The sequence below is a fragment of the Bombus pyrosoma genome, linkage group LG16 (genome assembly GCF_014825855.1).
Source record: "Bombus pyrosoma isolate SC7728 linkage group LG16, ASM1482585v1, whole genome shotgun sequence".
NCBI classification, from domain to species: Eukaryota; Metazoa; Arthropoda; class Insecta; order Hymenoptera; family Apidae; genus Bombus; species Bombus pyrosoma.
The window spans coordinates 1,279,773-1,296,670 of record NC_057785.1 but is presented as its reverse complement, the minus strand read 5'-3'; the positions used below and the strand labels follow the sequence as shown (position 1 = coordinate 1,296,670).

Below are 16,898 nucleotides of genomic sequence, written 5' to 3'. Positions count from 1 at the left end.
TGAAGATATACGAAAAGACTTAAAGATTCCAACAGTTAAAGAGGAAATCGCCAGATATGCAAAAAAATATAAAGAAAGACTTGCAACACACCCAAATCAGCTGGTTGCTGAAACGAATAAAACAATAATAGAAAGAAGAGTGAAGAAGAAGCACCCTGCAGACCTCACAATAGAACAATAAACAACCTGGAAGATGGAGCCCCGCTGGGGGTAACCATCCACATGCTATATTTCATCAAAACCCAAACTATAATATTTTACCAAATGTCCTAATGGACAAATTGTAAAATGATCTATTTAAAAATAAAAAAAAAAAAAAAAAAAAAAAAAAAATTTTGAACGATGACCTACATCGTGACACGTAGTTCATTTTCATTTTCTTATGCAGCTCACTTATCAATACAATTATTGTTATTTCTATAATTATTACGTTTCTATAGATAACCGCCCACATAAATGAATGTCCGTTCACAGAATTCTTGTTTTTTTTTGTGCGTCGTTTTAAATTTATTACCCTGTAATGTGAACCTCGATATCGATGTGAATACATCGGGAATTATTTTTAGGACTATGATTTTACTGAAGAATTTGTTAAATGAAAGTTGAACGGTTTCGGAGGGGGGGGGGGCATAATCTAACAGATTATGAGTATTTTTTGTCGGAGGATGCGCAGAGACCATACAAAGGTCAAATTCATTTCTTTAAATGGTGCTATATGTTTTTTTACATAATTATGTATACATACTATATTTATCGATTCTTCGGAACATTCTAGGTGAAAAAGAAATGGTGAAACATTTCAAAAAAAAGAACAATTCGTAAGATGTTTCGTAATATTTCGTAATACGTTTTGACGTAGAACGTGTTGAAGAATGTATATGCACATAAAAAACGCAATAACAACTTGAAAACTTGACATTTACATGTGTCCTCTGCGCATCCTCCTACGGAAAAATTAATCGCGTCAAATTACGTTCCCCTCGAAACCATCCAACTTTTATTTCTCGACCAGTAATCGAAGTGGTTTCAATTACGCGCCAATTACACGCGTTCCAATTAGGTTTAGCCTAATATGTAACATACAATCTACCAACATATGAAAAAAAAGTGAAAGTAAAAAAATTTCCAAAATTGCTTCAAAAACTGAATCTCATCAATCTCAATGCGAACGTTAAACATTTATGTAAATGTGTTTGATAAATCGAAATATATTCTAATAAAATGAAGTTAAAGAAAATGAGTTGCTTATCATACAGAATAATTTATAGCAAAATATGTTAAATCGGTTATTAATAAGATAGATAATATATATGTATCTACATTAATGTATATGTGCACACTTAATAGAATTTACGATAGCCTTGAGTTGATAGTAAAAATACTACTATTATCGTAAAGATAGTATTTTCCAAAGGACGAATTTCACTCAAAGAGGGGCCTCATTTCCAAAAGGATTCGTTTTGAAAATTGGAAACAATTTGATGATCGTATTCCATTATTAATTGTCCTTGAGTAACGCTTGTTTCACTATCTATCGTTAGAAATAACGTTTCCAAATTGACGCTAATGTGGAAATAGAAAATGTCTGCCGGAGACAATTGAAAGTACGACGGGAGTTCAAATGCGCTAAACCGGCCAATAAAATTCGTTTTCTCTCTGCTCGTTGCAAGTTAACGCAATGAAATTGTATATTGCTGGAAAGTTAAAATACCGATATGCTATTTGCTTTACAGTTGCAAGTAACGACTCAATCATAACTTCTTTTCAATGACTATAAATTATTCTTGAGAGGCTTATCGCAATTACAAAGATAGATACGCATATTAATTGGAAACGCCTCAATGCGATAGCGACCCAAGTCTCCTCGTATGATAAGTTCTATAACTTCACTTTTATAACACTCGACTCGTAAAAAGTACCAATGACAACTTTTTTTCCTCTGTATGTTACTAACTCAACAACTACAAATTTTCAATAATGTCATTGTGGAAACAAATGAGCAATATATATCAATCACAAGCGTGACTTCTTTCCTTGACCCCTGAATCATATCACGAGTCTCACGCGATGCCGTAGGGCAAGAGGTTAAACGATCTGGCAAGTATCATCTGGTTATTATCAACAACAAGAATGTCAACAAGTTGGGATTCTCACGCGACTCGTTCCCCTTCCATTTTTCGATCGTACGTTCACTTGATAGGCTCGGATTGTGAGATCACGATTAAACTAGTCATAGGTTCGATGAATCAGGCAAATTTCGAGTGCGAATACACGTTAACAGTAGCCATTCACTAATTGGCCATTAGTCAGGAATTTATCTGAACAGTTATAGAAGGAGATATATTTACAAGAAATTGTCTCTTTTTCTTAACCCATTGTATGTAATAGCCAGCGTTATAACTGGTACAGGAACGAAAGGAGGATAGAGATATAAACATCAAAAATATTAAACGATGATGAATATCCAACGATTCTTATGATGATATATCTATATGATATTTCATTCTGATATGTTTTCTCCTCCACTTCCAGTTATAAACAGTTCTGGATTCCGATTAATTCGGCAATTAAGAACCGAATTTATGGGAAAGCATTGAAGATCAGTTTATTTCAATAATCCGCTACCGCCGTTTAAAGAAGTCGCTGTCCACGGGCTACATTTTTAATTTTATAAATATTAAGAATAATTTATAGTCATCGAAAAGAAGTTATAGTTGAGCCGTTACTTATAACTACAGTTAAAGCAAATGCCATATCGGTATCTCAACTTTCTATCGATATACGATTTTACTGCGTTAACTATAAAAGAAATATATTCTCAATATGCTACGTAATACGACATATATTTTTAAATATATAATAAAAGAAAATGTTTAATAGTTGTAAATGTTCGAATATAAGCGATTTTTAGATCTTTTAGTCTACATACGTGTGACGCTAAGGGCTGTAGAAAGCAACTAGTGCGTCATATGCGTGTGACGCGTATAACGAGAAAGATAAGCTATGATTCAGACATATCGCCATTCCAATGCAATAACGACGTAACTGCGAATTTGTATTTGTAAAATACGTTACTACTCGCGCACTAAAATCTAACGTCTCATCTTCCGACTATAAAAATTCCACAACTTTCAGGGCACGTCCCTGGCCACAAAGTGGCCGTTAACAATGCCGTTATCGAAATATTCGTTGTTGGCTATCGCATTTCGTAGCAATATCAACGTACGTAAAAGCGTTATGTTCGGTGCAGGTGCAACTTTTTGACGCTGTTCGATAAAGTTTTTTTTTTCAAAATATTAAGTCGTTTGTTGGGCAATGTTAACCAGAAACTCGATATATTCAATACTTAAAGAAATATAAGAAATAAATAATAATATTTCGAACACGTTTTGAAAATTACAGACTAACTAGCATGGACCTATAGAGTGGAAAATATATCTCGTTAGTAGTTTCAAATATACAATTCATATTTTCGACTTTTTCTCGACAATTATTCAATTTCGAACAAATGAGCCTCTTTAATTTTAACAAACTTCGATTTTATTTGAACACATACAGTTTTACTAATAATTACTTAAACGAATAATCCTTGTAATGAAAATTAAGCCAGATCCGTTTGACTTTGCGACGAAATAATAATTTTGTCACTGTCAAGTACATTACATTAGAAAAGAAGAAAGATATTTTCGCACGCATATAGCGAGGTACGTTTGTGAGACTCGAAACAGTGTGTCAGCACAATTGATTCCGATTTGCAAGAAGGAAGAATGAATAATGTCAGCACAACTGACATTTCCATAGTGAACAGGTAAAATAACGTATTTGATTCACTTCGCTGTATAGAATTAATTCATTTATAATATAAATGGATAATTACATGCTAACAAATGGAATTATCATAATTGCATTGTAATTGCGATAATCACTAAACGATTATTTATTTCGAGCACGCGACAGAAGATTCAGTTACTATAGAATTTACTGTGTTGTATAGTGAATTCTTGTATCATAACTTTACTTTTAAATTTGATGTCAATATCCTCATAAATAACTCTATCTTTTTGCAAGTTACTTTGCAAATCAACAAGCTTCGAATACATAAATAGAATCTGATAATGTTAGCGGAAAAAGCAAGCTATAAGAATCTAAAAACGTTGAGAAATTTGTCGACCAAATATCAAAATAAAGAAGGCTGTATTAAACGTAAATAAATAAAATTATTTCATTTTTGTAGAATAAGAATTGCTCGGTACGTAACGTAAATAAGCGGTATATAATTACTTAAAATCGTGGAATTACTGTTTCTTGATTGTTATATAAAAATTAAAAAAATATAAAGTACTACTACCGAGTAATATCGTTATTAATCTATAAAACGAATCTGAATTCATTCCTTTAGAACGAAGAAGAAAACAGAATTTACTTCGATAAAAAACATTTCATTATTACATAAGGAACAACGTTCTGTTCTATAATAATGATAATCATGATTTTTATTTCATCTTATGTAACTGTATTAAAGTCGTTGCGTAATAATAATAATGAAATAAACAGGTCAAAGAATACAAAAGAGACGAGACGAATAGATGCATAATTTTATGTTCTGTTTCTATCGCAAACGTGTCTAATGAAATTTAAAGATACTCATTGCGAAAGTAAGGACGAAAAATATTACGAATAATTGTTATCAGATAAAATAAACATGAAAAATAATTAAAAATAAAGAACATGATAAAGCTGTTGCGACACGAGAATAAAAGTGCAAAACAAGATAATTTTTGCGGTAAAAATCTATCGTACGATTATACGTTATTTTTAAGAAGAAATTATTTATGTATTTATGTGTTCGAATATTAACACGAGTAAAACTGTATGTTAGTACAATGACAGTTATTAACACCGTTCGATGACAGTGTTACCAGAAACAGGGACAAGTGTCCCTCGACGTTACCATTGCCACTCTACCCCTACGTCGCATATCTCACTCTTGCGTCTCTCCGCGTCGCGTCTATACAACGCAACGTTATTTGTACACCCGTCTCTCCTCTCCCACCTCCATTTGCCGACAGTCTGCATACAACTACAACGATAGTTGTAAACGCGATGAGGAGAATAGAACGGCAGTGGGGGAACCTGAGGGACGAACTTGTCCCTGTTTCTAGTAACGCAGTTCGGCAGAAGCAGGGCGATTCGGATAACTGAATCGTTCGGATAATAGGAGCCCACTAACTCTCTCTTCCACTATCGTTTCTTCGTTTGTATAGGTGATAGGAGCTAATGTTCGTATAACTGAATTTATACTCACCTATTCGAATACATAGGCGGTGGAGCAATAAGTTTAACACGTTGACTGCCGCGCGTATTTTCAATGAAATCTCCTTCAGGCCACGAGTGCCGCTGTACCAAGCATTTTCTAACTAGGTACTCCCATCGATATTTCAGATAACTTAGAATCTCTGTCCTAATTCGTTAGAATGTCGAGAAGAAAAATGGAAAACTTATTTCTTAGTGAGTCAAATAACAGTAAAAAATAAAGCTTGTACGAGGCTTACACAAATTCGGATAGTAGCGATGAGGAAGAAATCAGATTTCCTAGAAATAGAAATATAAATAGAATTACATCGTCTGATTCTGATTCGGATATTGATAAGTGCAATCGTAGTGATACTGAATGTAATGAAGATACTGTTGACGAGATTTTACAAGAATTAGTCATTGAGGAAGAAAGAAGAACCGACGATGCCGAGGAAGGTACAATTCAATTTGGCGAATGAAATGAATTTAGTGGTTGGCAGAGGTCATTTCCTTTCCCCGAGACAGACGATCTCATTAGGCAATTACTTGGCGATGTCAATCCATATGATGTGTTTGAGCTGTTCGTTGATGACGAAATAATAAACTTACTTGTATCAAAAAATTGCAACAAGGAAGGATGTAAATATTAAAAGATTTAGAGAATTATTAGCTGCAAAATTATTAGGGTTGTCTGAAAATACAAAAAATCCTTGCATTCGACGGAGTCAGCGTAATATCGCCGTTTGCAAAAATGATTCCGGAAGAAGCATTAGACGCGCATGCAAACTATGTTATGCAGATAAAAGCCGTCGAACGGACCGATCAAAGACACGAGAGAATTTAAAGAAAACAACAACTTATTGTCCAAATTGTTCCGACCAAACTCAGCCTTGTACAGAATGCTTCAAAGTTTTACATTCTAAATAATTTTCTTAATAAACCATTTTTCGTATTACTTTTATAACAATTCAATAGTTTTATTACTTCCTGTGGAATATCTTTTCAAATACCTACGGCGATTTTTCTCAAGTAGCCAAATAAGCATCACCCGAATACGCGGCCTTATCAGAAACTTTGCTGTCACCTGAATACGGGTGACGTGGCAGTCAAGTGCTAAGAAGATATCCCGTTCCTTGATCATTAATCCTTTTAGTGGCGACCGAAAGAATTGTACCTAAGCGTATATTATAATATATATTATATATTTTTTATTATATATTATATAATATATATCATAATATATAACATAATTGTACTTTGCCTTTAATGTAAATTGGTAAATTTTAAGAAAAAGATCATAAAAGAAATGTAAGAATGATATTTACAAAATATAAAATGGAACATATTACGAAAAAAGGGAGAATAAATTAATGCCAATTGTATTTCAATATTTGTTGAAAATCACACTAATAATACTTATTCAAAATCGTTAAGAAAATTGGAAAAATCAGTTCTCTTTTATAAACACAGTACTTGCAAATAAGAAGAATCATGGTTTGGTTATAGTTATAGATGTAAAGCACGTAGAGTATAAAGCATAAATACTATATTCTCAATTATATGTAACACAATTTCTAATATTAAAATACAAAACTAAATGATAATCCCATGATGCGCAGTAAGCGTGAGGATTACTTGTTTCAGAACAAATGAGCTAATACAACATCACTGAAATAACATTCTAACATTATTATAAGCATTTATAATGTTTACTTATTATTACTCACACAAATAATTTACTTAGCATTGATGATCACTAATGTATACACCGTGTAATCCTTTATTGCACAGATTACAAATTGTGCGCGGTGTTCGCACAGGCCCGCCAAAAGCTTTACTCTCGTCCTGTCGATGCAAGATTATTTTGTGAAACATAAGGAGATATTCTGTTCTAAACACTCTTATCTAAAACCTGTGACTACGGTCTCAAACAAATCTCCCGTATCGGATTTTTATCTTATGGCATTGGCGTATACACAGTCTCGGTACCAAGCATCGCGGAATATAACAAAAAGTTAAACCCATGAGCAATTTTTTCAATTTATGAAATATCTCACACAGGACTTCCGCAGAGAAATTCAACCATTTATAACGTTTTACAAATTTAGTTCGAGATAAAGTTGTCTCGCGATGCGAATAGTAGTAAAGCGGGATCGCATACGCAACGATACATCGTCATTGGCACTTTTTACAAGCGTTGCTAACAACGATATATCGTTGTTCGGCACTAAAAAGGTTAACAGAAGACGCATTACGATTGGTTTTACGAATGTCATTAGTTCGGGTAAGCGGTACGCCGCGAAGGGTTAGTGCAATAACAGGAGCTCAACAAAGAGTTCGATAAATTGCGCATTCCGACGATGTTCATTCATGGTAGATAGAGTTCGAATAAATCGAGTTCCATTGTATACATGCAGTTTGTTTCGACAAATCGCAGTCCATTGTGTATACCATGTTTAAACGATGAATTATTTCCTACGTTATTCTCACGTTATCCAAATGCTTTCATTATTCACTGGAAATATACGTACAATCGCGATTGCGAATTGATGCCCTCGGATACGTGAAGCACAGGAATTTCAGCATATGTTTGTGTCACATTTTTCCGAGAATGATAACGAACGATGCATACAATTCGATGTTTAGAAGTTAATGTTGCCTTGTTCTGACGTACGAATAAGCAAATGTTATGACTTGTATATGCGCGAACCAGTTCAATACTATTGATAAAACAGAGGAAACATGGAAAACGAAGAAAACAACGGAGGAAGACATCGAGAAGCATAATTTGAAACGATAACTTTTGTAGAAGTTCTATTATGTTTTTTAAATGGTTGCCGTATATTCTTCTGCTGGTCGAACAAAAGAGTATAAGTCAGAATTATTAATCTTGCAGAGATGCACTTATAAAATAACCTACCTTACGTTGCGTAATATTTTACAGTTGTATTGCACAAACGCATAAGAGGTGTTTTCATACATGATAGTAAATAAGATACATGGAGAATAAGATTTATTTATAAAACATGTTAATTACATACCGAATATGTACTAACGTAACATACGACGATTATGAACTTGTGATCAATACTTGTGATTTTTTGTGGAAACGTTGATTTAATCTAACTTGCACACGTAAATAAGTCCTAGTTAGAAATTTGTATTTGAAATGTAATTTTAACATAGCACGATTTTTCTCAGACGATTACTATGTCGCTTGCATATTAATGAATAAAAAGAACAAATTTATTATATATGCAAAAGACACAAACATTTCCAAGTATTATGAATTGCTGTATTGAGCGAATATGAATACATTTACACAAAAAAATGTACTTTGTATTTACTAGAAGTTGAACTTCTTAATTAAAATGAAGAGGAATAATTTATGTATTATAATATTTTAATAGCAACTGATGCAAGAATTAATTATTTGCATCATTGTGGTTATAAAATTTTTGAATGTAAGATATAATTTGTATTTATTAATTTCCAATCAATTTCAAACGAATGGAATACAATTCCACGAAAACTCGTTAGAAAATTGTACAAGTCTGTTCTAAAGTTATATAAAACCTAAAAATTCACATTGAACATTTTCAAATTTTTCTGTATTAATTAATACAGTTCAACAATCTATTCCTCTTTAAAATAATTTTTTCGAATATGTTGCTATTTTTCTATTGATGTATTTTGTAACTTTACTAGGAATAGAATGTTTTCGTGTTTCATTATCACCTGTTTTATACGTCTTATCTATTATTGTGTACTTATAACTTCCGATCAGTTACATAATAACCACACTTACTATAATTTTATTAATCGCTGTTCTTATATAAATAGAAAAAATTAAGAATTCTCACTCTTCAAAAATATGATGAAATGACTAGACTGTGGATGGTTCATGCATTTACGGGAAACTCAAAAGTGCAAAAATGCTCAGAATACACATACATATACAGTACGTGCTATTTAACTGGAAACACTCAAATATTTGAAAAAATACGAGAGACTTCTAAATGGATATCTTCGCTTTTCATTACATATTCCTATAGATGAATTCAAATATCTTCAAAACATCACAAATTTGTCTTTCGCATCGGCTATCAATCATCGATATGAACTTTCAAATTCGTTACCTGATATGTTCCACCGACACATAAAGATGTTTTTCATAACGTTACTCCTGGTACGCCATTGCCGAAACACAAGACCACAATTTCTTAGTATTTCTATAACAGTCAATTCCGAACATTTACTTTTACCTAATTCCTTGCATCGCTCCATCAAACTTGGATGTTTGTAAGCAGAAACGGATGGTGCTGAAGACACAAGCTTCTGTGTTTTCAAGACGTCTAAATGTCAGCTACATTAAAAAAATGAATATACCCGTTTGAAGGCCATTAGCGCAAAGTCAAATAGATAAAAGTACATGTCCTCTCAATACCATACAACTTTTGTCCGAAATACTTTTCTCTATTCTTCGTTCTTTTTTTTTTTTTTTTTCAGACATTCCAGTATTTCCAGTTGTACAGAACGTACTGTATTAAATATCCAATATTATTTACATGTTTAGTGGCTGAAACGAGTCTTTGCTTAGGTTCTATATTTTTAACGTGTATCCATGCGTGTATTTATACTTTCCAGAAACATCTGAAAGGGATACGCTACTGAATTATTCTACATATGTACGAAAGTAAAAAAGCATAGCGAAAGGATAACCAAGGATCCGCATCATCGACTAGGCGACGCGACGAAGCTCTTGCATATAGTAGTAGAGTCATTCTTTCTCGAAACGGCGAACTAATCGAACATTTCCAAATAGTATCGGACTGGAATTTATATAAACATACGAAATTTAGAGATTACCATGGCCTTATACACGTGTTTCAACCGTTACGTTACTCGAATGATCTAATAATCAAACGCAATTGTGTACCGAAGACTAGAGCCACACGAGCGTTGAAACAACGTCCGCATGGTGTCTGTTATAAGAATATATTGTCGTATATATTGAAAGCTACACTAAGAATGTGCGTTACTTTTTCCTCGACATATTTATAGTAGAACGGACGTCGGATTTTGTTGACGCATATTCTGTATTGTATACACGTGAAGAGGTCGTACGGAAGTTTATAAGACCCGTGTTATATACATATGCAATTTATAGAGAACGTTCTTCCGATGATTCACGAACATTTTTCCATTCGTTTATTGTGAACTATTGTTATTACAAGAAACTTCTTTGTTGCGTATTTATGCAAATAAATTATTTTATAATTTTTCGCGCACTTCGAAGTACACACTAAAAAGAAAAAGATTTTTTATTCGAAACTATAATGCCACATCCCGAAACTTGTTTGGTATATGCATAATTAACGTGAATTTAATTATTTAAGCTATAGTATCAGATAGAGATGTTAAAATATAAATTACAAGCAAATTTTAAATCTTATAAAAGAACGTTCAACGATGTACTTATGTACTTTAAACTGTTCGCCCTTCCCCCTCCAAGAAAAACTTCTGGATCCGCCATTGACTGTATCTGCTACAAAATAACGTCCACCGCAACGATTGTGTGTAACGCAGTGTAAGCATACGTGTATTCGCAAGAAACAATGTCCGTTGTGATAGACGTCGTTTTAACGCCCGTGTGGTCCCAGACACAAAAGACATCAATGCGCGCGCAGATCAGCTCATCGTTTACCGGAGTAACGGATGACCATGTTTTGGTTGAATCGACTATGGTTGAGTAGAGCTGTAGCATAGCTAATGAAAATACGGATCGGAGAATACGTATGAATTAAGAAATATCATTTACTGAAAATGATTATTTTCTACAGCATCTTTTAGGTTTCCTAGCAGAAATTAACCCCTTTCCAGAAAATCTAGTTTGATTAAAATGTAATTCAAGAAAATCGGAAAATTTTGAAAGCATTTCAGGATTCTCGTCGAAATAAAGAAAACGTAATTAACCTAGCTTTGATATAAATATAATTAACGAATCAATTCAGAATTCAAAACAGAAATATTAATATAATTTAAACTAGCATAGATTGCAAGTTGGAATTAACTTAAAAGAAGGGAAGATTATGCTCGATTAAAAAATTTCAGAATTTTGATTGATAAAAGATATTCGTGGAAGGAATAAATTAACTATTAATATTCGTACTTTTTTCTTTTTCTTTTTTTATTTTTTTCTGAAGCAACTATGTATGTTAAACACATGTTCGAATTCCAAGCAGCATTATATTCACGCATTGCATGATGTTACACATATGTACGCGTGCACGATGGAATATGTATGTATATGTATTGTACTACTATCATGCCTGATAACTTTCTCTATCATTTCTTTTATTACGTTTTAAATATAGGGCAATTATACATATTGCATATGAATTGCAAAAGTGTCACAATTGGGAACAAGCCCTCCAGGAAAAGCGAAAGATATTTGGAAACGTAAAAAGAAATTATTTATTCAACATATAATGCTGGCAAAAAGAAATGATGATCAAATATCAAATTTTTGTAAATTTTCATTCGTGCAACCTCCCCCTGACGATTTTTATGTTCTTCTAATACAAGATTGGATTATTTTGAGATACTTTTAAAATACATGTGAAATACATGGTCATGCACTAGAAACACATTAATTAACAATTTAAAGTATCCAAAGAATATTATAAACATCAGTTGCAATTATATTATATGTCTATTTCCATAAAATGGTAATTACTAATTTCTATAATAAACGACTATTGAATTGATCTTATGCAACTCAGTTGTTCGCATTCTGTTATTTAAGTTACATACATATGTAAGTTTATTTATTTGTTTAAACCTAAGTTTATTCTTTATATTGATCGTTTAAATTTTTTTTATGTACTTACTTAATTTTCTCTAGATAGAATTTTAAGGGTTAACAGATGTATATCGGTAATTTTTAGAACGAGTAATAAACGTTTATATAAGTATTTTAATACAGTACAAAGTACTCATATTAAATATTTTACTGTGTATTTTTTAATTCTGACTAAATATTTTCTATGAAGCATGATGTACAAAATGGTCGATAACATAAATACTTAATAAAGCTAGAAATTAATAGAGCTAATAATATAACTATGTATGAGATACGAGACAAATTATATAGCCGATAACATAAATACTTAATAAAGCTAGAAATTAATAGAGCTAATAATATAGCTATGTATGAGATACGAGACAAATTATATAGTTAAAGGAGTTTCAAATTTAAGAAATTTTTTAGGTCTTCATACAAAGAGAATCTAGATCAACTCATTAGCAACAGAAATAATCAAGGCGCGCAGAAGAAAGTGCAAATTACGAGGAACCGACGCCACATTAAGATTTCATAACATAAACTTAAACGTCTCCCAGATAAAAATAGTCCACATGTCCTGCAAACTTTTATAAATTCCAAACTTTGTTAACCGAAACAAGTAATCTATATTACGCGATTTGCACGAGTATATAAATAACCTACGTTTAGGAAAAAAGTGAAATTCCGATCTTTCTTTTTTTTTTTTTGTGGTACAAAAATTCGTACGATAAAATTCAATATTTAACACAACATGCGAAAAACTAGAGGTAATTTCAAAGAACTACAATTTTTTAATTAATAAAATATAAAAGGAGGAGATAATAAAAATTTGATGAAAAATTGGGATAAAAAGAATTTTTTATACGATATGGGAATAATTCATGGGTATTACGTGTTTTAAATCTCTACTCTCAGGTCCACAGTTTCGCGCTATTCTGAATTTAGCTTTCAGTAACTTGAATATCCATCGGTTATACGAAAAATGTTTTCCTCAAAACTAACGTCTACTAGCATAAAATTTGCGAAATGCTAAAATCTTCATTCAGCAAACGCGACGTGACAAAGTCACGGCATGAAATTCTGTATCGTCACTTTATAACAATGTTGAAAAAAAAATATTATTTCCAGGATTTCCTTTGCAGTTTCCCCCCTTAAGACTTTTTGCGTATATAATGTGCTTACATTTACATAATTAACATTCAATGTTAATATTGATACAAATTCTTAAATTTTAATTCCTTAAATTCTTTGAAAGTGATAAACAGAATGTTTAACCTTTAAATTAGCATTTTTCTACATCTCATTTAAATAAGACATTATATTTATCATAAAAAATTGTGGAAAGTGTAAGAATTTTAAAAAATAAGTGAAAACTATACAAAGATTGAAATTAATGACAGCAAATATAGTTCCAACAGGCATGCAATATTATGTTGAAATACAATAAGACTTAATTACTGTAAACACCCGAAACAACGTAAATATGAAAATTATTATACATATATTTATGTAACTAGAAAATATAAGCTAAAAAGTATTGCGAGATAAGATAAAATATCGAATGAAGTATCACGTCATCCCTGTCAAAAATTTTAATACCATACAAACAAACAATCAATCAGATATATCAAGCGAAAATCAACACTATACAGAAACATATGAAAAACAGCGAAATAAATATTTAATAAACAATATGCATCAGATTTCTTCTGAACTTTCACAACTGATTTTGGATCACTAAAGTTAAAATTCAGGACGGATACTTTTACACAGGAAGAATGACATAAGCTTCGTAGAAAAAGACAAAATTTTGGAACGAATGGCGAAAAAATTGTAGAAATGGTGAGAATTAAGAATACATACCATAAAGTGGGCCGAGGAAGTGATGGTTTGAGAACAAGTTGATGGAGGAAGAAGACACAAGGTGGATCACGAAGGATCGTTTATATTACTTTGTTTGTGCACACCAAAAGACGGAGACTCGCACTAATAAGCGGACAATCGCAGTTGCTTGCTTTAAGTAGGCATATTCGTTGAAGATGATAAAACAAGACTGACTTTCAGTGCTAATAGTTTTCACACACGCTGCCGGCCCAGCAGGATTAAAATGGTAGAATACCGCAAGGCGCCATCTTTAGTAGATGGCACGCAAGCGCTGTTTCTGCCGCGCTTCTATTCTATATTGTCGATTGTTGGACTGAAACTTGAGAAAATTACTAGACATTGATCCTGGAAATATATATGGTGGCTAGACTTTACTTTAGAAGACTAAGAATTACTGTCTAACTATTGACAATCTTGTAATTTTCAACATGTAGGATCTGAAACTGCAAGTTTTAAGATGCAGAATCTATTGACTCAAAAGTTATGAAAATATAAAATTGAGTATTTTTAGGGTATTTTCCATGTTACTTTGACGCCAGATTGGCTTCTATCCATCAAAACGACCAATGAGTGGACCGCACAGAGACACAACAATTGATTGGTTCGCACAAATGAGCATTCACATGCTCTTGACTTCCACTTATCTTATTCAAAAGTGTACACTGAGGATTTTACACAATTTTATATTTTTATTAGTGATTTAATGGTTCTTTCACAGAGTATAAAAATACGAAATACGTAACTATTCTTTGTATTTCTAGAAATAATGTTTCAGGAGCAATAAAAGTAATTATATGCATACCCTGTTGAAAAGTAGATAAAGTGTGCTCTTCCGGAGTCTTTGCTTACCTCATTGAAAAATAGTTTTATAAAAGCCGCTGAAATTTTTAATAGAAAATTAAGTATCTCACAAATTACAATCCCATCGGAAACCATTCTTTGCCTTATATAAGGCTCCGGAAACTAAATAAGAAAAGAAGAGAATCTTATAGTAAAACAAGAAAAGCAGATTAGTTAAAAAACAGAAATTTCTCATTTAGCAGAAATCATTAACACAATTATTAAATTAAGTGTTTTTATGTATTTTATTAAATGTTAATATTAAATGTTTATTAAATGTTTTATTAAATAGACCACTAAAACTAATTTAATTTAAAAAAATACCTTAGCCACAATTTATATTAATTGATATTTTTCGTACATTGCATTTGTTATCGTCTTTAAAGGTTTTCTTATACATAATTTTTTCGAATTTCAATATTAAAAATTACTTTTTACTGCGTGATACTTTTCAAACTTCCCTCTGTTTGTACGAGACATAATTTGTGAACAAGATGAACATGACCGCTAGATGGAGGGATTGGTTAATAAAGGAGCTGTGCAAGAGCACACCTTATCTGCCTTTCATTATCGTTCATATACTTTAACAAACATCTGTATATGAGTTTCTTATCTTGTAATATTATAGACGTAGGCAATATTAAAAACACATGTTTCTTGACTTAACCTTATTCGTGACTTGTTTATTTTAAGAAACTTCATAAGTAATTATGAATAGAATGTAGTAAAAGAATTATAACTGATTAAACAAAAATAATTCAATAATATCATAGGCAATTTTAATATTTCGCAATACAAAAGTTTATGAAATTTATGAATACATAAAATATGAAGCGGTTAACTGAAGATAAGACGAAACTTGTTTTGGAAAAATTAACAAAATAGTAAGTTCCGAATAATTTCTTCGTATTGAGATTAAGTAAAATAATTTCAAAAATAAATAAATATATAATATAAATATAATAAAATAAATGTTAATTCATAATCTCCTTTTTAATCTCTTTTTATTTCTTATGCTTTTTCTAGTATTGGGACTAACGTAAAATTATTACTTGACCGACCAGATGGTGTTTATTGTTTTCGAGAAAAGAAAGGCAGAGTATATTACGTTTCTGAAAAGATTTTATCATTAGCAAGTATGGTAAATCCAGAAAAATTGGCAAGTCTTGGAACATGCTTTGGAAAATTTACAAAATCTGGAAAATTTAGGCTTCACATCACTGCTTTATATCAGCTGGCTCCTTATGCACAAGTTATTATTTATTAATCATTTTTATTATAATGTTAAATTTCAGTATATTGTTTTTACTAACATTTTATAGATACAATGATAATGTATCACTGAAATTCATATAGCTTTAAATTCATTACAAGTGTATTTTCTACATTGCTCCAAACAAATAAATCAATCATTTAAATTTTATTATTAATATCAATTCAATTTTAAATTATAATTTATAAACCTGTGTGAATATATATATATATATATTATAATGTCTTCTTCTAGCATAAAATTTGGTTAAAATCATCAGCTGAACAACAGTTTTTGTATGGACATCATATTTCTAAGTCTGGTGTAGGTCGAATTACAGAAAATACTCCACAGTATCAAGGAGTTGTTATTTTTTCCACAAATGATATTCCACTGGTAATTAAAGTATTTTTACTGTAATTCATTTCTCAAAAAATTTCAATATCTTGTGATTGATCTATATCTCATTAAAAATTTGTAATTGCCAAAATTACTATTTTAGGGTTTTGGTGTCACCGCTAAAAGTACAATGGATTGTAAATATGCAGACCCAATGGCAACAGTATGTTTTCATCAAGCTGATGTAGGAGAGTATATTCGGTCAGAAGATTCTTTAATATAACAATGTAGAAAAAATCGTATATTTAATTTTTTTATCAAATAAATTGTTATATCTCAAGATTACAAAAAATAAACACGTTTTTTTATTAAACATATTATTTTTTATAATGTCGAGAAAATTACGATTACTGTATATATTTAAAAAATCAGAAGGAAATT

The 16,898-nt window shown here is 31.4% G+C and overlaps 2 protein-coding genes across 4 annotated transcripts in view; one reads left to right on the top strand and one right to left on the bottom strand.

The window, feature by feature from the left end:
• Positions 1-14,282, bottom strand: part of LOC122576281 (elongation of very long chain fatty acids protein 6) — a 25,778-nt gene extending 11,496 nt beyond the window's left edge. Inside the window, exons 1-3 of one of the 3 annotated variants that reach the window (XM_043746357.1) lie at positions 14,006-14,282; positions 5,553-5,592; positions 5,306-5,461 (exon numbers count right to left, since the gene is read on the bottom strand). The gene's annotated coding sequence lies outside the window, so the exon portion shown is untranslated. Of the gene's footprint in view, positions 1-5,305; positions 5,462-5,552; positions 5,593-7,022; positions 7,048-14,005 lie in introns of those variants that run through there. The other 2 variants (XM_043746356.1, XM_043746358.1) reach the window with 2 other exon arrangements.
• Positions 14,283-15,483: 1,201 nt separating this feature from the next.
• On the top strand, positions 15,484-16,813 carry LOC122576775 (60S ribosome subunit biogenesis protein NIP7 homolog). Its single transcript, XM_043747534.1, has 4 exons — positions 15,484-15,750; positions 15,893-16,118; positions 16,374-16,514; positions 16,621-16,813. Exons 1-4 carry the CDS (start codon positions 15,695-15,697, stop codon positions 16,738-16,740), a joined length of 543 nt encoding a protein of 180 aa, XP_043603469.1. The 5' UTR covers positions 15,484-15,694; the 3' UTR covers positions 16,741-16,813.
• Positions 16,814-16,898: the final 85 nt, after the last annotated feature.